This window comes from Ursus americanus, chromosome 4 (assembly GCF_024610735.1).
Source record: "Ursus americanus isolate L20-20 chromosome 4, mUrsAme1.1.p, whole genome shotgun sequence".
In the NCBI taxonomy this organism is placed as follows: domain Eukaryota; kingdom Metazoa; phylum Chordata; class Mammalia; order Carnivora; family Ursidae; genus Ursus; species Ursus americanus.
In genome coordinates, this window is record NC_142130.1 from 6,639,012 (window position 1) to 6,662,369 (window position 23,358).

Sequence of the window (23,358 nt, forward strand, 5' to 3'; positions counted from 1 at the left end):
TTTAATATATATGTAAAGACTGTACAAAATAGAATTTTAGAAATTAATATAAGTCATCCTAAATTCTAGATAATTAAGCATGTTTTAAATGTCTTTGTTTTGAAACATTTTATAAATACGTTTCGAGTAAAGCATTTTAAAAAGTCGTACCTGTAAATGAGTTGTTCTATGGAGCTTCAGTGCCCCCTTCTGGTGAATTTTATCAAAGCAACCCAAACAATAATCTTCTCCACATTCAAGGCACACCTTAAAAAGATATTAAAATATCACACAATCTTTTTCAGAGGGGAGGGGGTGGGGGAATGGGATAGACCGGTGATGGGTAGTAAGGAGGGCATGTATTTCATGGTGCACTGGGTGTTATACGCAACTAATGAATCATCGAACTTTACATCAGAAACCAGGGATGGTTTGGTGACTAACATAATATAATAAAAAAACATTTAAAAAAAAGAATATTTGAATAAACCCAAAATTCTCCCACAAAAGTACTTATTAACTACAAAAGGAAAAAAATGGTAAGTTAACAGTGGAAAGATCCAATGGACATCACCTTAACAAATGACTGATGTTTGTATCATCAATAATGAAATCAGCCCACAATGTACACCTCATGATAAGGTGCACTGAGAAGGACACGATATCACTTCTGGGATATTCTGGCCAAAGTGCATAATCAGAACCTAATAATGAGAAAACTTCAGAGACACCCAAGCTGTGTCAAATGTCAAAGTCGTGAAAGACAAAGAAAGGCTGGGGAAGTGTTCCAAATTTAAAAACCCTAGAGAGGCATGAAAGCCAAATGCAATGTGTGAGCCTGGGTTAGAAATAAAAATATCTGTAAACAACTCTAATGAAATAATTGGTGAATTGGAATGTAGACAATAAATCAGAAAATAGTAAAAAAATGTCACAATCTTTAATAATATGACTTTGAGAAAACATTTGCATAAAGAAGTCAGCGTTCTCATCTTTATTTCTCCATTTGCATGCCTAGATGTCATCAGAATTGAGAAGCCCAAGGAAACTAGAACAATTTGACCTGAAAAATTAACTTGCAAACTTTAATTACTCTCATATCAAAATAAATATAGTGGCTGCAAGTAGCTTTTAGATATATGTGTTTGATGCATAGCCACACATTTACCAAACACTTACTGTTCTAAGGGCTTCATATGTTTCATCACTGAATCCTCACAACAACCCTATAAGATTAACATGATTATTGTATCTCCATTGTGAAGAGGAAGTAACAAAGGAATATAATGATTGGGAATATGCCCAGTCACACAGCTAATGGAGCCAGGATTTTAATCCCACAGTCTGGCTCAAAACACAAGCTCTCAAGAAACCAGGGATGTACTGTATGGTGACTAACATAATATAATAAAAAAACATTAAAAAAAAAAAAACTCAAGCTCTCGCCCATGACCCAAATTACTAAAAATCGCATTGACCATTAATCAAAGCACTAATCATTTATTGAAAAACCTTGATAAAATCTGCAATAAAATAAAACCCAATTTGTCAAATGACTACATGGGAGATATTTATCAAAATCCAAATGTATTTTTTTCAAAAGTGATTAGCTATTCAGAACTGGATTTTTTATTTAAGTGAAAGAAAAATAAACCCTGTCCCTAATACCAGAACTAGTCCTAACATCCTTTCAACTCATGTTTCAAGAACAACAGTCTCTTACAGAAATGATGATTAAAACATTATCTAGATCCATAATTTTTAAGTGCAAAATCAAATATAAAGCTATAATTTCACATACATAAATGGTGTTACTATTGTATTAAGGTATATTTCAAAATGTATTCTGCATAATTTTTATTTAACATATCTGTTAATATTTTAATAAATTTCTCAGACATATTTGGCACTGTCTTTACAATGTAATATAGAAGACTGAAAATCAGTTTGAACATCAAATTCTAAGCCAAGTATTTGTTAACAACAGATTTTTAATGAAAGTAGCCAAACAGATGTTGTAGACTGGAAGATCAAAGCTGGAATTGCAGAGTAAGCTTATATATTTTGTTATACAAGCATATTTGGATTTAAATTGAGTTAAAATAACCACAAACTGGAAAATCTTTTTAGGCAGTTTGTATAACTGGCAGAAACATACTAAAAACGTAGATAAGGACTCCATTCCACCACAGATGCTTGTTCAATGATGGAATACCCAAGTGCAGTTTTAGCAAATATCTTTTTAATTTGATCAAGCCTAGATCAGTTGTGCTAAGCCTTTAGAATCCCTTTGAGTTTAATTAAATTATCTACATTTGCCAAATTAATATGTAATTTTTAACGATCCATTTCACTTTTGCCATGCACAAACAGCCTAAAGCTACTGGAATTTCTTTTAAAAATAAGAAATGTGGAGGTCTGGGGTTTTATTTTTACCATCAATGTATGTGAATGCATCAGGAGATATGAAAATGTGCCAACAACAAAAAACATAATTTACTGTCTCCTTTCCATGTGCCAGGCACAATGCTAACTATTTCATATGCATTAACCATTATTTCATTAGATGTGCCTAACTTGAATTTTTAAATAACTTATTGTGATGCTTGACAAATATCATGGGACATTACTTTCATTTCAAATCGAACAACATACTTTCTTAAAATCCAAGCAAAATTGTTTAAGAATGTGTAGGGTCTAAATCCTGGCTTCTACTCGTAACAGTTTTAAGGCAAATCAGACTTTTAATCACTGCACACATCATCACTCTTGTCCGCTTTCCAGACAAGGCATGTGCCATTTATCTTAGTCTGGGATGTCCTCTTCTTGCTTTTCCTTCTCTTTGGAAAAACGCATCCTTTATTTCCAGGTCAGGTTTTCCTACCTACATGCCATATTGTTCAAATTCCATGGCCTTTAAACAGTGCTCAACACAGAACAGGATTCACAAGAAACATTGACAGCTCCTACATAAATACTTTGTTCAGATGATGGACGGTGGACCCCCGCAATTCAATTCAGCCAGTAAGTTTCTTTTAGCTTTCATACTTCCAACTTCAGGAATATTAACATCGTTTGTATTTTTTAAACATTTATGGATAGGTAAATTTGTGAAGATTTCTTAAATTTTTGTCCATCACTACATCAAATAAGATAAGAAAACAGCATGATGTAATAGTAAGAGCATTGTACCAAGAGCCAAGATTTTATATTTAATATTGCTATTAGCACTTTATTTGACTTAACAGAATTCTAACTCTCTTTGACCAGCTAAAACTGCCATGGAAATAGGATAGTAATAGAATCTCAAATCAGAAATGATGATGGCCAAATTCTCTGAAACTATAACAAATATCATTATAGTATTAGATATAATATTAGATATTAGATATAATATTAGATATAATATTAGATATATTAGATATTAGATATGATCATTAAATATTATATATATAAATATTTATATTTATATATAAATTAAATATATTATAAATATATTATATTTTTATATAATAATAATTATATTACTATATATAATATATATAATATAATATATATATAATATATATACTATATTATATATATTATATATAATATATAAATATATAATAATTATATTAATTAATATATATTAATTAATATATAATATAATATATAAAATATATTAATTAATTAATATTAATATAATAATTATAATAAATATATTATAAATTAAATATATTAAATATTTATATATATATAAATATTAGATATAATCATTAAATTCTTTTGGGGGAAACTGCTTCTGAAGTATGTGTAATATTTCAAATTACATCAGATATTGGAGTACTTTTAATACTAACTGAAAGGAAGATATATCTGAAGTCTTTATTACAGAAAAAAATGGATTCATTCAACAAATATTTGCTAAGTGCCTACTAAATTGCAGGCATAATTCCAGGTGGTGGGCAAACGACAGTGAACAAAACTAAATCCTTACTCTCATGAACTTGACATAGGTAGGTAGAAAATAAACACATAAATATATATTAAAGGGTAATAAATGCAATGTGGTTGCAGGGGCAGTTCCACAAAATTCAGGGCTACTCAGCTGTTGCTCATTTACAAAGGGCTGCCAGGGCAGGGAACATTTGAATCAACCCTTATTCCGAGGAGAATGTGTGAGGGAGAAAATATATTGAAGAGATACTAAAGGTTCAATTTTGAACATGTTAAGTTAGTGATTACTGTTAGACATCCAAGTAGAGGTGTTGAGTAGGCAGTCTGAGTTGGAAAATTTCAGGGGTAGGAGATGAGAAAGAGATGTAAATTTGGGAACCATCCATGTAGAGATGGTCTTTAAAGCCAAGAGAGTAGATGAAATTACCCATCAAGAGTAAGTAAGTGGACTAGGGAAGAGAGTTAAGGGCTAAGCCCTGGAGCACTCGAACATTCAGGGGTCTAGAATACAGAAAACCAACAAAGGCTGAGAAGGGACAGCTAGCAAAGTAAAATGAAACCAAGAGAGAATCATGTCCTAGAGGAAGCCAAGCGAAGAGTCACAAAAGAGGAATACTGTATCAAATAATACTGATAGATTAAGATAAGAACTGAGAATTGGCCACTGTATTTAAGAATATGGATGCTACTGGTGACCTTGGTAGGAGCAGTTGCTGGATAGAGATCCAGTCCTGAATGGAGAGGGTTCAAGAGAGAATGGGAATTTAGCAATTCCACTCTGGGCACATATGCAAAAGAACTGAAAGTAGAAACCTGGACAGATATTCATACCCATGTTCAATGCAGCGTTATTCACAATAGTCAAAAGGTGGAAACAACCCAAGTGTCCACTGATGGATGAACAAAATGTGGAATATACATGCAATGGAATATTATTTAGCCTTGAAAAGGAAGGAAATTCTGACACATGGTACTGTACGGATGAAGCCCAAAGAGATTAAGTGAAATAAGCCAGGCACAAAAGGACAAATACCATAGCTTCCACTTGTATGAGGCACCTAGAATAGTCAAATTCATAGAGACAGAAAGTAGAATGAGAAAGTAAAATGATAGTTGCCAGGGGCTGACAGGAGGCGGGGAATGCGAGTTATTGTTCAATTAGTACAGAGTTCCAGTTTTGTAAGATGGGAAGAGTTTTACAGATGGATGGTGGTGATGGCATCACAACCGTGTGAATGCATTTAACACCATTGAACTGTACTCTTAAAATGGCTAAAATGGTAACTTTTAAATTCTGGTGTATTTTGGCGTATTTTTTTTTTTAAGTTCATGAAATCAGCAACAATGAGAAGCTAGAGAACTGTCAGAACCCATTTTGGGGCTCTTTTTTTTTTTTTTTCCCAATTTCATTTCAGAACTTCTAAGGAAAAAAACTAAACAAAACATTATTTGAGGGGGAAAAAAGATTTGCAATAAATGTCCTTGGCAGCCTTAAACACAGCAGTCAAAAACTAGAAACAACCCGTCATTCAATATGCCAATAAATAAATTGTATATTATACAATGGAGTACTACTCATTAATTCAAATGAACAAACTACTAATAAATGTAATAACATGGGTGAATCTCCATGTGGAACAAAAGAAGCCTTACACAGAAAAATATATACCCTATCATTCCATTTACATAAAGTTCAAGAATAGGCGCCACTAAATGTATGGTGCTAAAAATGAGAACAATAGCTGGCTTTGTAGTAGAAATTAATTGTAAAAGGCACAAGGGAACTCTCAGGGGTATTCTATTATATTGATGGGGGTGTATAGATTTGTCAAAAGGCATCTAACTGCACATTTAAGGTCTCTCTATTTCATAGTTAGTACATTGTATCTCAGTAAAAAAAAAGAGAGAGAACAGGAAGAGAGACCATGAAGAAGTGTAGACAACTCTTCAGAAGTTTGACTAACAAGGGCCAGAGGGAGATGCGGTGCTCATGGAAGAACTTTTGTTGTCATTTTGGTTTGGAAAGTACTGCAGCATGTTTGTGTGCTGATAGGCATGATCCAAGAGAGTGAGGAAAGGAGGTAGGTGATATCCTTAAACTGGAATGAGAGGGTGAGATGCAGTGCATTGAATGGGGCGGGACATACACTTCCCCTTTAGCAATGGCAGAGAAGGAAAAGTATCTGGCTCCCAGAGCAGGTCTAGTTGGGAGAGGTGAGTGAGGCCATGTGAAAGTGATGTTCTAATATCTTTATAGTGCACATACCAGCAGAGCAGCTTTGTTCTCACACTGTCCACAAACCTTCCCTTTTATCTTGGGTTTTTCGCTTTCAGAAGGATTGGCCATCTTATAATTAAGTGTTGGTTTCACTGGCTCTGGAAGAAAAAAAAATGTCAGGTCAATCACATTAAAATATGATGTTCAGTTTTCTGACTGATAAAGTAATGAACTTCTGCACATTTCTGAATTCTCAAAGAGTACTTAAATATTAATTGCTCTGTAAGAATGGTGTGCAGCCAAGTCTACTCTTCCCAGTAACCCGTGGAGACCACAATCCCCCTCACAGTCCCCTGTGACCTCAGAGGCCACATACCTGCCCACACCCATTCTGCTAAAAACTCACTTGAATTGGATAAGTGAAATTACAGAATGTCAAAAACTATGCTCCTGATAGGCTCTCTATGGCACTCTGTCCCATCTCCAGATCAAACTAAATGAAGCTCATAGGGAACCACCTTCCTTAATAAATGTCACATAGATCTCCAGAACTTTTTCTACCAAATTGTCTTATCCATTTAAATTAAAAGTACTTATCCTCTATAAAAATTTTATTTCTTTTGGAATTACCGTGACTTCAAAATTGATTCTTGGGTTTTGCTATTGTGAAATAATTTATTAAAATATAAAGCCGTTTTCAATATTCTTTTAGATTCCTCGAGTACAAGTTCAATATATAATTTCATACTGCTCAATTATCTTCCTGGTTAAAAGATTATATAAATAAAGTTACAGAACAGTACTATCGAAGTCCTCACTTTGGAAAATGCTATTATTATATTCATATTTTAAGTTGACGTTTCTTAACATAAAATATGGCTGCCCCCCCAGCAAATAAGTAAAATGAATTTGAATATCAAAAGTCATATCAGAGTCATCATTTTGGGGTTTAGAATCTTTATACTGCACGAACAATTCTAGCACTTTAATTGTCTATGTAATTCAAATGAAAAAGAAAACAAGTTATATCTTTAGGATCTAATAACACAGTGGTAAACTGTTTACCTTTTTTTTTTTTTTAAAGATTTTATTTATTCATTCGACAGAGATAGAGACAGCCAGTGAGAGAGGGAACACAAGCAGGGGGAGTGGGAGAGGAAGAAGCAGGCTCATAGCGGAGGAGCCTGATGTGGGGTTCGATCCCAGAATGCCGGGATCACGCCCTGAGCCGAAGGCAGACGCTTAACCGCTGTGCCACCCAGGCGCCCCGTAAACTGTTTACCTTGAAGTTGCTCTTTCAGTAATTTTAATTTCACTTTTCCAGCAGAGAGCTGTATTAATGAAATAGATATTTTTTGTCAGGTATACATTCTCTTATTCAAAGAAAGTTTAAGTTATGAACAAAAATGATAGAGAGCTACAACGTTTCAGTGCATCTTGAGCAAAATAAACATTTTGAGAGAATAATATAAAATTAATAGAAAATCATGATTAAAGCATATATAGAGCCTTTAATTAAGAGAAAATATCAAAAAAAGAAAATAAATTTTGGAAATATCTAAACCACTTTTAAAAATATTCCATAAATTATGTTTTGAACAAAAATAATTATATATCATCATGAAATTATTTTAGGAAAGCACTAGTATTCAAATACTGTAAAGGCTCAGTAAGCCTTTTCTATCTCTGATCTTTCTGAAACACACAGTCTAATATTTGTGTAGACTAAATCTAAACTGAATTCTGACTGAGCCACTCTGCTTACATAACTGTAGAAGCCAATATTATCTTATTTGTCTAATTTGGAGAACCACATGTTTAAGCATCATAGATTTTACCTTCAATATATTAGCTGTGATCCCTGACTTTTCGAAGTTACAGCCAAAATATTGAGTAAATAAGCTTTGCTCTTAGGTGTTTCAAATAGTCACTTAAAATCCTTGGATCTTTAGATTTTAAGACATAAAATAGACTCACCAACTGTACATACTTGCCTTGGTCTTATTAAAACCAACATTCAAAGTACACAAACGAGCATGGAGGAATGGTGCACATTTATACAGACCCTGTCAATTCATGCCTAGTTTTCAATTTGCAATTTGCATGCTCAATTGCCCAATTTGTACATGAGAATATGAGAACAACAGTTGCCTCTATGTCGATGGCTGTACCAACTGCAGTCATCTTTGAAAATTTAGGCATAATTATTCTCAGTGAATCTCGTGGTTTTGCTTCAAAAGGGCATTTTTTTTTGTTCACATTCTTTAAGTAGCTGCTCAGATGCTATGTACCAAACACAGCAGAAAGAAAATAGGATTGAAATAATCAACTTTTATGTGAATCACACTTTTATTTTTAAACTAAAAATGTTATACAAGTTACAGATAATTTAATCTCATTTTTTTCATAATGAAATTATCCAATATTATTACCATAATGATACATCTGAATTGCAACATGATTGATGTGGTTATAGGCTACCTGGGCAGGATGGCTATGCCAAAGCAAATTGAACTCATTATTAGGGAAATTTTATAATTTGTTTTTATTATTGTGAATATTTTCCGGCTCTATAAATATGGCCAAATTTGCTTCAAATGATTCAAACTGCATAAAAATATTTCAGTGAACAAACAGCTACCTGCTATTTTTGGGCAGATAGAATTTCCTCCTAAGTCTTATTTTCATCTGTTTGAAAAAGTTGAGGGTCAGGTAGGGTCAGACCAGGGATATACACATAACACACACATCCATATGTATATACACATACATACATGTATATACACATAAGTGTCTATCCAAAACATCAGGAATTTGATATCTTGAAGCCTATGCCTTGTTAAGCCATTTATGCCTCCACCAGTGGGTGCTGAAGGGGTGTCATTAGGGGCCAGGGAAGCTTAGTGCCTGTACCATACCAACACGTCACCTGGACCATCGGAGTCAGACTACGCTGTCATCATCAGCCTCCTTGGCATTGACAAATGCCTCCAAACTCCCACCAATGCCCTATTTGGCCATGCTGGGCCCACATTCCTCCCATGAGCCACCTTTTCAAATATTCTTATTCTTAATTAGCTACATAACCTTTGCCATTTTCTACTGCTTGTCCTTCTATCCTGGTTCCCTGCTAGTCCATAGAACCCTTGTTAAATAGTTATTTATCCTATGCCTGAAACCTTTCCTAGAAATACCTCTTGCAACGGTTCACATTAACTGGACCCACCTTTCCTCAGACAACCTTTTCCAGAGAACTCTCCAGAGGAACTAGCTCCATTTCTATTCCCTTGCACTCACCAGGAGAGAAGAAAAGTTTTCTCCCTGTTTGCTCCTCAGGGCTGCTTCCAGAATATTGTTCTGATCTCATCCTTCAGCAAAGATGCCTCTGCTGAAGGGCCTCACCATCCACTGACTGCCTTTATCAATATCCACGATCCTCTTCCACCTGAACTGTAGCAATCTGCTCAGTATTTCTCTCCATCACAGTTCTGGGTGATGATCATGGAGACTTCAATGTCCATGTTCACCTGACCCCCTGATGCTGAAAACCCTCCAACATGCAGACTACTATGAACATCTAAGTGCCTCTTCAGCCACCTGACCATTATGACCAAACCTTCAACCTAAGCTGTGATCTGAATGGCCACACCTTCAAAAGCCCAGACTCAGAGCTTCTCAGTGCTTACCAGGATCACCTTACCTCCTTCCTCTTAGACCTCTATCTCCATCTACCTACCATTGTGATGAAATAATCCTGACTGGGTCCCTTACAAATCCATGCTCCTATGGCTCCTCAGCAGTCTACTTATTCATTTCGAGCTCATCCTCAATCATGACTTCCACAGTGGCTACTTCAAACTTTCTCCATTTCAAAAGACTCAAATTCACCCCATTTCCCCCTCTTTATTGTGAGCAGATGATCCTGCCTTCAAATTTACTACGAACGTTGAGGCTTTCCCATCAAAATCTTTCCATGGCTTCCTGCGTTACAACTCTAAAATTTTACCTTTACTGCCACCTGTTTTCTCTTCCATCTTTCTTATCAGATACAGTGTCCTCCTTCCATTGGTCAAGGCCTTCTTAAGGAGCCATCTCTTCAAAGACTACACCCCAGCAACTGGTACCTCTCTCATTTGCATATCTTTCCTCCACTAGTGAGTCCATCCCTCAGCTACAAACTGGCTCACATGTTTCTGATTCTAATAAACAATATACAGTTGACTCTTGAACAATATGGGGGCTGGGGCACTGATTTGGGCCCCCAAAACTTAACTACTGATAGCCTACTGTTGACTAGAAGGCTTATGGATAACATAAATAGTTGGTTAACACATATTTTGTATGTTATATGTATTATATGCTGTATTCCTACAATAAAGCTAGCTAGAGAAAAGAAAATGGTATTAAGAAAGTCATAAGGAAGAAAAAATAATTTATAGTACTGTACATACATTTATTGAAAAAAATCGCGTATTAAGTTGACCTGAACCATTCAAACCTGTGTCAACTGTAATAAAGTCTTTCCTTGATTCTGTTAAATCCTTAAGAGGTCACCCACCATTCTCATGGTCACTGCAACATTAGTCTTTACTCACTGCCACCCACCTTTCTTTTTGTAACCACTTGATATATATTTTTCCATCTAACATCAAATCAAATTCAGTGTTTTTAAAAAAATTCTCATTCGCCACAAACATTTTAATGTGATTTTCAGCCAATGTTACAATTGGTTTCACACATAAAATCTTAACATCGCTTAAAACTCTGTACACTAATAAGCAAGTATTGTTATGTATGTTTACAAATATGGTAACAGAAGCTCAGAGAAGTTAAGTGACTTGCCTAAAAGAGCTAATGAAATGAGTCAGGATTTAATCAATATAGACTTAAGACAGAGTTTCTTGACCTTGATACCATTGACATTTTAGGCCAAATAATTCTTTGGTGGGGAAGCTGTCCAGTGTGTTGCAGGACACATAGCAGCAGTCCTGGCCTGTAGCCACTATCTATCATTAACCAAAACCCAAAACCCTCTTGGCGGCAATAACTAAAAACGTCTCCAGACATTGCCAAATGTCTCCTGGGGGGCAAAACTAACCCCTGTTGGGAAACACTGGTCTAAAATCACAGTCAAAACACCCTTCTTTACTTTCATTTTCTATGAAATTACATTACTTTGATTCTACCATTCTTCCTCTTCTAAGGCTCCCCTTACTGGAGGGCTGGCAAATCACCTGAGAACCAGCTTGAAAGCCTGCATTCCCAAATCTTGGCCCTGACGCTTGACCTTGAGCAAGTGAACTTCTCTGATGTTAAATTACTTCATCTGTGGAATTGGAAAAATAGCAACTGCCTCTTAAGAGTGATATTAGCACTTACTGAGAAAAAAGGAAAAGCAGCTAAACTGTTGACTGGTATAAAATAGATAGTGATTATTAGTATTAAAGTTCTATTTTACCTCCATATTCCTTGAGCATATACCTGCCCTTTCTGAGCTTTATCCGTTATACCTTTCTTCTCCTTTTTATTAATTCTTAAGAAGCACATTTACTCTCTTGGCTTCAACTAACACATAAGAAGTCAAACAAAACTCTAAATCTTCAAAATTTGGTAGGTAGAACTTAAATGTCCTCACCAGGAAGAAAAAGAAAAGAAAGAAAAGAAAAGAAAAGAAAAGAAAAGAAAAGAAAAGAAAAGAAGGAAGAAAGGAGAGAGAGAGAGAGAAAAAGAAAGAAAGAAAGAAAAAGAAGAAAGAAAAGAAAGAAAGAAAGAAAGAAAGAAAGAAAGAAAGAAAGAAAGAAAGGAAGGGAGGGAGGGAGGGAGGGAGAGGGGGAGGAGGAGGGAGAGGGAGGAAGGAAGGAGTAAATATGCGAGGTGGGATGTGTTAATTAACCCCATGTGTGAAATCTTTTCACAATGTATATATGTACATCAAATCGTCATGCCGTTTCATTTTAAAATATCTTAAAATTGTAATTGTCAATTACCTCAATAAAGCTGGGAAAATAAGGAGAGGAAGGGAGAAAGGAAGGAAGAAAGGAAAGGAGGGAAGGAGGAAGGAAAGGAGGAAGGAAAGAAGGAGGGTGGGAGGGATTTCTAAATCCCAATTTTTTTTTTCAGCTTCCTTCTTTATTCTTCCTCTTGTCAATCAGCCTGATATCAGTTATACATTTGATTTCCTCCTTTCCTTTCTCACTGTTTTTTTTTTTTGGTCCCATAATTTTCTTCATATTTCTTCTGCTACATTCTAATTCAGACTCTCATTTGACCTCTAGATTCTTTTACTAGTGTTCTAAATAGTTTCTCTGCCTCTATTCTAGTGGCCTCCAAAGTAGCATGTATGCATACCTGAGGGAGCTCAGGAAAAGACCAGGAAGTAGAAACGAAGTTTATGTCAGCTGTAAATAATGTCCATAATTTGTTTTACAACATACATGATATATTAGTACACTATCATGTATATAAATAAATTCTATTTATAAATAAATAAAAAGTTCATGTATAGAAAAGTCCATGATCAAAATACATTCTTTATTGATGTGGGACATGATGAAAATTGTTTCAATATCATTTGTTCTATCCTCTATTTATAAACTCCTAATGCACTGGATATTTAAACAAGATCAGCCACCACAAATCATCACCTTAATCTTGCTATCCTCCTGCTCAAAAGCTGTCAGGGAATTCCATTCCCACAGTGAAAGAGTCAAGACTCTGAACTCTGGTATTCTCTCCTGCCCTGGCTCACTTTCTACACCCACCTTCTAGAGCTTCCGAAACCCCATGCTTTCACATCTCACTCAATTATGAGGTTCGTGGGGCCTGGCACTACGATTTATTCATCATTTTTTCCTTACAAAGACATCTAGGAGACTCTCAACTATTTGTAGAACCAAAGTATTTTTTCCCAAACACAGATGGTTCGTACACTAAATGGTTATGACAAAAATGACATACTGACTTTTCCTAATCTCATATGTGCATTCTGTTTCACATTAGATGAGGATCTCCTTGAGAACAAGGATAATGCACTATGTGACAAAGGAGGCACTTAATATTGCTATTGAATAAATAAGTCAGTAATCAGTCAGCATTTTTAATATATTATATTTCAATTACATCTGAAACATGGAACACTATCTCAAAAGACCATGAGAAGTGGGAAGTGGATTATAAAAAGTTTAATCTAAAAATTAAAGAAACAGGGGCGCCTGGGTGGCACAGCGGTTAAGCGTCTGCCTTCGGCTCAGGGCGTGATCCCAGCGTTCTGGGATCGAGCCCCACATCAGGCTCCTCCACTAAGAGCCTGCTTCTTCCTCTCCCACTCCCCCTGCTTGTGTTCGCTCTCTCGCTGGCTGTCTCTATCTCTGTCGAATAAATAAATAAAATCTTTAAAAAAAAAATTAAAGAAACATATCTCAGTAAGAGAATGACACTAAAGAGCAAAAGACTTTTTTGAAGACAAAAAGGTTAGAAGCACCAGGTAAGATGTTTAGGGATGTCAACTGGCCCAAAGGAAGTTTAATGATAGGTATATAAAAGAGAAAAAGGTATATAAAAGAGAAAAAGCTATATAAGTTAAAACTTACAGAGTCGCGGATCTTGTACTAAACAATCCAGAAACAAACAGCTTTCCTTACATAAAATCACTCATCTGGTTTTAATCCTAAATATAATGTAATATTATATTTTATAATACATAGTAAAGATAAAGCAATTCTACAGCTGGGAAACCTGAAAGCAGTTTTCCTTGGGTATCTTCACACATGGAATCAATAGCATAATAATAATTATTATTCAAGCAAAACAAACACTATTAAATGCGATATAATAAAAAGGCAGAAAAAAGTCTGTCCTTCGTTACATCAAATAACTTAATTTTCACCTTAATATAAAACTACATACTTGTATTTCACATACTTGAAACCAGGACTAAACTGTACGAAAAAAATTCAGTTTAGAAAAATTCAACTCAAGGTGAATTTTAAAAATCATCTTGCAGATGAAAAATGAAATATATCTGAATTATGAAAGCTACAGATTAACCCATAAAAATTCATCAAAATCTAATAATATGCAGTTGTTAAAATAAGAGTAGGTTCTTAAGTATAGAAGGGAATACAAGATCTGAAAAATTAATTTATATCTCTTCACTGAGTAAATTCCCTGAGAGCCAAATGGTACTTTCTTACCTTAATAATATTTCCTTTATTTTGTGACATCATGTGTGATTGATTACCCAATTTTCCCACTTGTCCAGATTTCCAGTGATATCCACTTGACCTTCAATATATATAAACAGAAGACAAAATGTAATTACTAAATACATTTCTCCTTTTAATGAAAACAAATATATTTTGCATATTTCAAGAAATGAAATTCAGTCATTAACATGTAACAGACCACCGCAAAATGAAAATGAAATATCAATAATGCCATGATATCCTCAGCAATTCTAAAATATAACTCTACCCTATTTGGAACTTTTGAAAAGAAATGAATAAAAGTAAAGTGTCCAAACACAGATGAAGGATGTCATTTTTTAGACATTTATGATGATTAAAGATAGCTTTACTGAGTTATAGGAAACTTTACAGATCGTCGTGCAGTTTTAAAAGCTAAGGGTCTACAAATGTAAAGAGGAAAAGGAAGCAAAACAATACCCAAAATATTTGGCAGATCTACTAACTGATGAATTCCATATTTAAAACTACAAATCAGCTCCCACATTGAAAGGTAACAGAGAGGACAAAGAAGGCAAACTGTTTAATTTCTAGTTTTCAAAGCACTTTTGAGTCTCACAAAATTTTTTGAAGTCAACAGGGCAGAGGTCCAATTCTCACTTAAAAAATGAGACAAAAACCTGCCCAAGGTCACACAGACAATAAATAATAAAGTCAAGGTCAGAACACTGGACTTCTATCTTCCTGACCAGTGAGTGGCAGGTTCTCTTTCTGGCTGTGACATTCACTATCTACGTGACCTTAGAAGAACACTTACCTCTTCTGAAAACTCAGTCAAGCTCTAGAACATTTAAAAAAAACATCTAGAAAAGGTTCCTCAGCTAATGAAAACCCAACTTTGGGGCTGATTTCAGGAACTCTGGTTCACAAATATTTCATGAGCCACTGAGAAGTGCAAATTAAGTTCATTGGATCATTAAAAGAAGAGCAGCAAAATATACAATATACTTTGTCACCTGGGATGACATACGCCATTGAGATCCTTGATTAAATCAATGCTCTGGTTAGAGAAGGTGTGTTTATGTGTCATGAATATTCTTCAAAGAATCAGACTTTAAAGATAAACACTACTAGAGCTATAGTAAACATCTGAATTTTCTTTAATGATTCAGAAGGTATTGCATGGATATTTGATAATATCACTTGGATATTTGATAAGACCAAACAAAAGCAAAATTAAAATACAAAAAGCCTGGTGATATTTAGCACCAGCCAAAGCACATGAGACATGAACTGTTATCCTCTGTAGGAGAAAGCTGTACATTTTTGAAGCCTATCTGAAAGACAATTTCTTCAATATCTACCAAAATGTAAACTGCATATACACTTTGACCTAAAATTTAACCTTTTGATACTCTTGCATATGTAAGCAAAAATATTACGTAGAAACATGTTCATGGTAGCACTTACAACTACAAAATAGAGAAAATTTAATAAAGATCTGAAAAATACACAAAGAAATATTATGTGGCCATTAAAAGAATGAGATCAATTGCATGCTTATATGGGAAGAGTGCTAAGATGTATTAAGTAAAAAAAATAGGGTGTGAATCATTTTATAGATAATTTCACTTGTAAAAACATAAAAGACATGAAATATACACAAACACACATTCATACACATAACATACATATACATAAGCTTATACAAAGATAAGATATTTGTGGGGAAAAAAACGTAATTGTTAAAAACAGAGCTACAAATGGGCTGGGAGTCAGCCTAGAGCTAAGAAGAAATAATTTCCATGATATAACTATTAGTTCTGTTTGACTTTTATCATCTACATTTATTATTTTTATAAAATGCCCAGTAAAATTAGTATAGATACAAAGCACAATATTCGAGAGTGCTCATCAATAAAATTTCAGCTAAAACACATTTGTCTAAAAATATTTTAAACATACTTGAGGGTGTGAATGGTTCTTATATATGAACATGTAAATTCCTGCCCCCGCAAAGTCTTTTCATAAGTAAAACGACCTTAAACACAAACACAATCTCCTAAGGATGGCAGCTTTATGAGAGCAAAGGCCAACTTCTGCATTGCTGTGCTAAACATCCCAGACTTTAATGGTTCAGAAGAGTCATGTAAGAAGAGAAATAAGAAAGTGTAAGATCAAATAAAGTTTAAAGGAGACAGAAGTAATGGTAATTTTAAAAAGCAACATGCCTTAGATAAAGGACACAAATAGAAAAAGTAGGAGAAATTTAATACTATTTGTTCATCAGGAAAAGCCCGAAATTATTCATTCGGGGCAGATCTTTTTTGGAATGACATATTAATATATGAAATAGTTCTTTACCCAATTCAGTTTATTCCTCTCAAATTCCCTAAAAATGTCACCTACTCTCTTTCTTCCTTTTCTTTGCTCCGAGCTGATTGGAATTCCTGTAGCTTCTTTTCCATCTGTTTGTTCTCCAATTCTAACTGGATCTTCTCCATCCTCAGTTCCTGAGCATTCCTGAGTAAGAGTTAAACACAGAATGTTCATTTGTGGTAAACAAACAAAAAAAAAACAAGGCAAAATAATTTTATATCATCTTTTGCCCTTAATTAAAATTATGAGTAGTAAGTAAGTGATGAAGTTTTCTAATTACTTCTTTTGCATTCTGTGAAATACGGTTTCTAAAGTTAGCATTACCTTCCATTAACATTCTCCTTAACATATGTATCTCTTCAAATCTCAGATTTATGTTTTTCCTATTACAGTGCTAGAGGTTTCAAATCATAATTCACTTTCCATATGAACTCTGCCTTTACATATGCACAGGTATCTATGCTATACAAATAGAAAGCAAAGAAAAAATATTTTCTAAGTTTCATACTATCTTTCCTCTAAGGAATTCAAGTAGTTTGAAGCATACTGTTAAAATAACTATTTTTTCTCTATAGACAGAATACACATTTTTGCTGACCTGATCATCTTAGAAACCTTCAATAAATTTCTACCTTTATGCTGTACAAGTACAATACAAGAAGAGAGAGAGAGCGAGCAGAGCCTGTTTGGGGCCTATTAGGGAGAAAGCACCTATTGAGGGTCTCAGTAGAGGAGCCATCAAAGGATTGAATGGGAACTGGGCCAACACTACCTAATGTTTCCTCGGAAGGAAGGCAATAAGAAAAGAACTTTTTTGAGGACAGAGAGGAGCCCTCTTATAGATTCTTGTGCAAGAGATTTTGATAATACTATCTGAAGCTCATCAAAATTTTAACACAAGCCAGTTGCTTCATTTTACAGTTCTGGTCTCTCGTCAGTATTAGTCACTGACTCTGTCCATAGGTCTACACCAACCTAGTTCTCTAGCTTTTACTATCATGAGTTTAAATCTCTTCCTTTATTACTACATTAGTGTTTGTCTACATTCAAGTTGTGTGCATACCCAAGGATTCGATGGCAAGGAATTGAAAAATAAAAATAATGGAGATCAGAAAAGGGAACTAATTTATAGAAGCGGTCGCCAAAGGGCAAGCAGGCCAGAGACACGTGCCCAAGTGGACACTATCCAGGGAGATATACGGAAAGTGAAAGGAGGCAAAGCCTGCCAGAGGGTTCAGAGAAGCTGGCAAAGATACTGAGGGGAGGCACTATTTCCATTATATCTGCCCCACAAGGAGTATTTTAGCCCCTAGCACAAACAGGCACTGTGATGACAGGACATGTGATAGTACATGATAGGGCAGGAGACCCAGTAGAGCTTCTAGTACAGACAGGAACAGCCAGGCCTGAAGGTAAGTGAAATATAGTCTAATGGTGCTGTCATTGCAGAAGTACGTGCAGGTACCTGAACACACAGAAAGGGCACACACTCAGCCGACGGGCCTACAAGAGCAGATCCAGGGGGAAGAGAAGTCTGAGCTGAGCCCTAAGGGATGAAAGAATCTAGCCAGTCAAAGGGAAGCGGTGAGAGCAGTGAAAAGTATGGGCATAAGTGGACACGGGTGATGTGTGGGTCCAGGCATTATGTGCAGGATGGGAAAGGTGGGAAGAAATGGAACTGCTGAAGTGGAGGGTGACCAGTTCACAAAGAGCCATGTAGGCCATGATGAGGATTTGTATTCTATAAGCAATGAGACTCACCAAAGAATTTTAAAAGAATTGATCAGACTTGCATTTTATTCAGAAAGATCACTCTGACTCAGAATGGGAAATTAGAGGGTGCAAGGCTGAAAGGCAAGGCAAGGCAACCAGTCGGGAGACTATTTCGGTAATCCTAATAATAGAGAGATGATGCTGGTTTGACTGGATAGAGACAGTGGAGAGAAAAATGGGAGCATTTGAGAAATCTAAGGAAAAAAAATTAACTGGACTTGGAGACTGACCAGAATTAGGTGACTCACCAGGGAAGGGACAAGGAAGGAATCTAAGATAATCCTAGGTTTCTTACTTGGACAACCAGAAGGATAATGATGCCTAGATCACTTTGGGATGGGACGGGGACACAGTTCAGGACTGATACCTGAGCTGGTCTGCCTGCCCAAAGTCTCAATGGCCCACAATGCTTTTCGCATGGCTTCCAGAGGAAGAGTTCAAGAGCACAAATGTGACTGTGTTACTCACTTGCTTAGAAAACTTTTAATGTTTCTGAAAACCCCACTGTGGGAGAGGAAAGGGCTGAGACTGAAAAAAAAAGACTGTCTTACTGACCACAAGTGGTCAAGTTGATAGGATGCTATGGGTGTGAAACAAGACAAGGGTTCCTCTTGGAGATAGCTTCAGACACAGAGCCAGAGGGCAGGCAGGACCACTGAGGAAAACTAGGCTTGATCCTGCAGAGACCAGGGCAACCCAACAAATCCAAGGGCCAGAAACAACCTGCTGAAATGAGTTGGGGGCTGAGAAAGAGGAAGACAAAAACTGGAGAACACCAATACATCAGACAAGATTAAGATAATCGTTAAGACAGTATCAAATGAAAATAGGGGGACAAGGGGAATAAGGAAAGGGGGACAAAGGGAACTCCAGAACAATTACCATAGAGTGGGTGTTCCTGTCCTAGCTTCTGTAGGTTATTGATCATGGGTGGATCAGGGAGACTTGCAGGCCATGGAACAGTGATCCCCCCCACCTCCAAAATAAATTCCAAACTCCTTAATGTAGCATACAAATTAATTTACTATCTATACAAAACCCTGTCCTTCTCTCCAACTTTGTTCTATAAATCTCTGTTCCATAAATCACTGGATGTGTCTGAAAGTTCCCAAACTATGTGGTCTCTGTGCCTTTGCACAAGTTTCCCCCAGTAACTACCCAACTAACTGCATCATTCAGGTGAAGCTTGGAGACCTCCTCCTCCCTGACCCAGTAGTTTGGGCCATGTTCTTATAGCCCCCTGTGCTTTCTCATCACACCACACTTCACACTATCTCATAAACGTGATTTTATCTATTTCTGTCTTCTACAAGCTACCTGAGAGCAAAGGTTGTGTTTCCTTACTTTCATAGCCACCATTCCCCAGCACAGTGTGTAGAACATGTGCACTTAATAAATGTTTGGATAAATGGTTTACAGACATATAAACACAGACTGGAAATGTATGACCAAAATCAAAGTTTGTATGCCCCTTTTCTTTTGTCACAAAAAGCAAAATTGGTAATAGTAGCAATTAGATAGCTCCCCTCCCACCAAAAATGGTAAAACAAATACAGCTGATCTTGAACAACAGGGGTTTGAACTGCATGGGTCCACTTATACACAAATTTTTTTTTTATAAATACAGTACAATATTGTCTTTTCCTTACGATTTTCTTAATAACATTTTTTCCCTCTAGCTTAGTTTATTGAAAGAATATGGTATATAATACATGTGACACATAAAATATGTGTTATTTGACTGTTTATGTTATCCATAAGGCTTCCAGTCAAGAGTAGGTTATTAGTAGTTAAGTTTTGGGGATGTCAAAACTTATACGTGGATTTCTGACTGTGGTAGGGGGTCAGTGCCCCTAATCCTCGTGTTGTTCAAGGGTCAACCATGCTGAGAATGCCATATATTTGTGTAACATTTTCCAGTTCACACATGCTCTTACACACAGTATCTCAAAAGTGAAGGAAGAATTAGGAAGACTCTGAAGACATTGAATAACCACAGGACTATTGATCTGATTCAGGGAACTCAAAACTAAAAGTCGACAGTCTATCCCTAACCCAAACCAGCTGGCCTTTATTGATACTTGAGAAAAAGGCTTGGGAATTTCCAGTGATTCTAGATGACCTCAAAGGGAAACAGTATATTGACACTTCCAGTACTCCTGCCATGTCATGAAATTCCCAGGATATGCAGAATTGCTTGGTTCTAGTTGAATTTCTTGTTGAACCAAATTTCAGTGTCTTTCAGTTTCTTCAGGGTGATTCCTTTTATTCTGAACAAGTGTCACAAACTATTTGTAACTTTGTTAGATTGCTTAAATAGTCAATGCAAAGTTTACTTAAAACTTTTCACCTCAATTTTGTGGCATAAATAATTTTAGTACTCATTTTAAAAACTATTATAGATTTATAATAGATAAAATACATCAAAGTAAAGAAAATGGAGATAAGAACTCACAAATTTAAGCTCAAGTCTAAACTGCCTCATATAAAAAGAATACTTTAAATTATAGCTTACAGAAATATTAGCAATTATTTCTATTTAAGTAATAAATAGCACTTACTTGTATTTCAGCTTTACAGAGTTTCCAGGTTTTCCCCATGGAAGAACTACAAAATCTTTGGTGTTCATGATCAGTCTTTTTTTCCCCACTGTTTTAATATTATATAAAAATCATTGTGATTTGCAAAAACTTCTGAAAAAGTAACAGTCAAAAGAATTATGTCGGAGTAAAGCAGGTAAATTACAAATTCAAAACTACATATAGTTCGGGCAAGTTTTAAAAATAAAAATCATTATAAGAGGAAAAGCTGAATGAAAGGTTAAACAATAAATATATATATGTTAAATATAAATTTTATAAATATTTATATACTAATAAAGTTATAAATAAAGCATATCTGATGAAACTAAAATTTTACCAATAATTATATAGCAAAAGACTATGGAAATAGTCAATTGAAAGTGAAGAATGCACTCAAGACAAACAGAGAACATAATCCGGCTCTTTCTATGGTAAAGAATATAAAAATAGATATCAGGTTTTGTTCCCATCCAAAAATAATATCCATGGCTAAATATAGGGAAAAGAAAAGAACTTTTGAGATACAATCCAAACTCTAAACCTTTTTTTGTCCAAATATAGTAATGTAAAATGAGAATTAAGGTATGTAATAGTTACCCAAAGGCATGTAATAGTTACCCAAAGGCATTCTAATATCCTCATTCATCAAAGAAAATTTTAATGATGCTTTGCCTAAGATCAGAAATTAGCATATTTAGAAATAATTTTTAACAAGAAATGGAACAAAAAAGATTTTCTGCCCAACTCCAAGTTAACCAGAAAATTAAATTATTCAGAACACACTATTTCCTGAGTATCCCAATTATTCATGGTTCTATAATTTACTCCGCAATGCTGAATTACTGAATCACATGCACAACTATTAGATTTTTATACCAATAAAAATTTCCAAATTCTGAACGCTCTTAAAGAAATATAAGAGGCATTACCATAGAGTCTATAGTCTTAAATGGCCAAACCATTTGATATTGTTGGTTTATATATGTGGTCTTATGTATTCACAACCCCCATAAATATTTACTAAGTCTCTGCTATATGCAAAGCACTGGGCTGAGAGGCATGAAGGAATGAAGGCCCAGGGAGATTTGTTTTCTGGCTCAAACGGCAAAGAGTCAAAAAGGGCCTATAAGACCTAAATATAAAAGCCATAAAACAGGGTAGAAATTATAAAGGCCATAAAACTAGATGTAATAATGTAAGAAGTGAGAGAAAGGAGAGAATTCGAGCTGGTTAGCATTGAAAGTGGGGTTTTGAGAAGAAAGGGGGCTTATATAAGAAGATATGGGGGGGCGCCAGGGTGGCCCTGTTGGTTAAGTGTCCAACTCTTGATTTCAGCTCATGTCATGATCTCAGCGTTGTGAGATGGAGCCCTACGATGGGCTCTGTGCTGGGCATGGAGTCTGCTTCAGATTCTTGCTCCCTTTTCCTCTCCCCCTCACTAAAAAATGAAGAAGAAGAAGGAGGAGGAGGAGAAGGAGGAGGGGGGGGGAGGGGGAGTAGAAAGAAGAAAGAAGAAAGAAGAAGGAAGAGGAAGAAGAAGAAGAGAAGGAGGAGGAGGAGGAGGAGGAGGAGGAGAGGAAGATGATATGGACTGGATGAACACTCCACACTATGAGAAAGAACAGCTTTTTGACTGGTTCCATTTGGTTGATGTGCAAGTTACATGGAGGGGAAAAAGTACGCATACACTTGGAAATATAGGCTGAGGGCCAATAATGAGTGGCTTGAAATGCAAAGTTAAGGCATTTGGAATTTATTCTCTAGCTAATGAGAGTCCCTGAAAGGTTTAGACAGAAGAACAGAAAATAATCTAGAAGCTTTGCTCAGAAACCTAAGGAGGGAAGGCATCAGAACGGGAGTAACCAAATGGAAGGCTATTGTAACATCAAAGTCTACATAATCAAATAAGCACTTCATCAGTTTTGTTCCTTTGGGACACTCTCTTGTAATTTCAATGATGCAACCACTGATCAAAACATTTTTAGAATGCTTCTTTTGATGGGCACCTGGGTGGCTCAGTTGGTTAAGCCTCTTCCTTCAGCTCAAGTCATGATCCCGGGGTCCTGGGATCAAGCCCCATGTCTGGCTCCCTGCTCAGTGGGGAGCCTGCTTCTCCCTCTCTCTGCAGCTCCTCCTGCTTGTGCTCTCTCTCAAATAAAAAAAAAACTTTTTTAAAGAATGCCTCTTTTGAAACCATCTGTAGAGTCCATCATATACCCAACAAACACACAGATCTACTTTGCTGTGCCTCTCTTAAAACTAAAAATGATATTGTCCAACAAGAGCAATTACTTTGTTCATTCAA

At 35.7% G+C, this 23,358-nt stretch overlaps 1 protein-coding gene across 1 annotated transcript in view; it reads right to left on the minus strand.

The window, feature by feature from the left end:
- Positions 1-21,100, minus strand: part of ZBBX (zinc finger B-box domain containing) — a 91,403-nt gene extending 70,303 nt beyond the window's left edge. The window contains exons 1-6 of the mRNA XM_087861371.1: positions 21,033-21,100; positions 16,729-16,842; positions 14,329-14,419; positions 7,419-7,467; positions 6,185-6,294; positions 151-246 (exon numbers count right to left, since the gene is read on the minus strand). Of these exons, the coding sequence (XP_087717497.1) occupies positions 151-246; positions 6,185-6,294; positions 7,419-7,467; positions 14,329-14,419; positions 16,729-16,842; positions 21,033-21,100 (528 nt within the window). The remainder of the gene's footprint in view (positions 1-150; positions 247-6,184; positions 6,295-7,418; positions 7,468-14,328; positions 14,420-16,728; positions 16,843-21,032) is intronic.
- Positions 21,101-23,358: the final 2,258 nt, after the last annotated feature.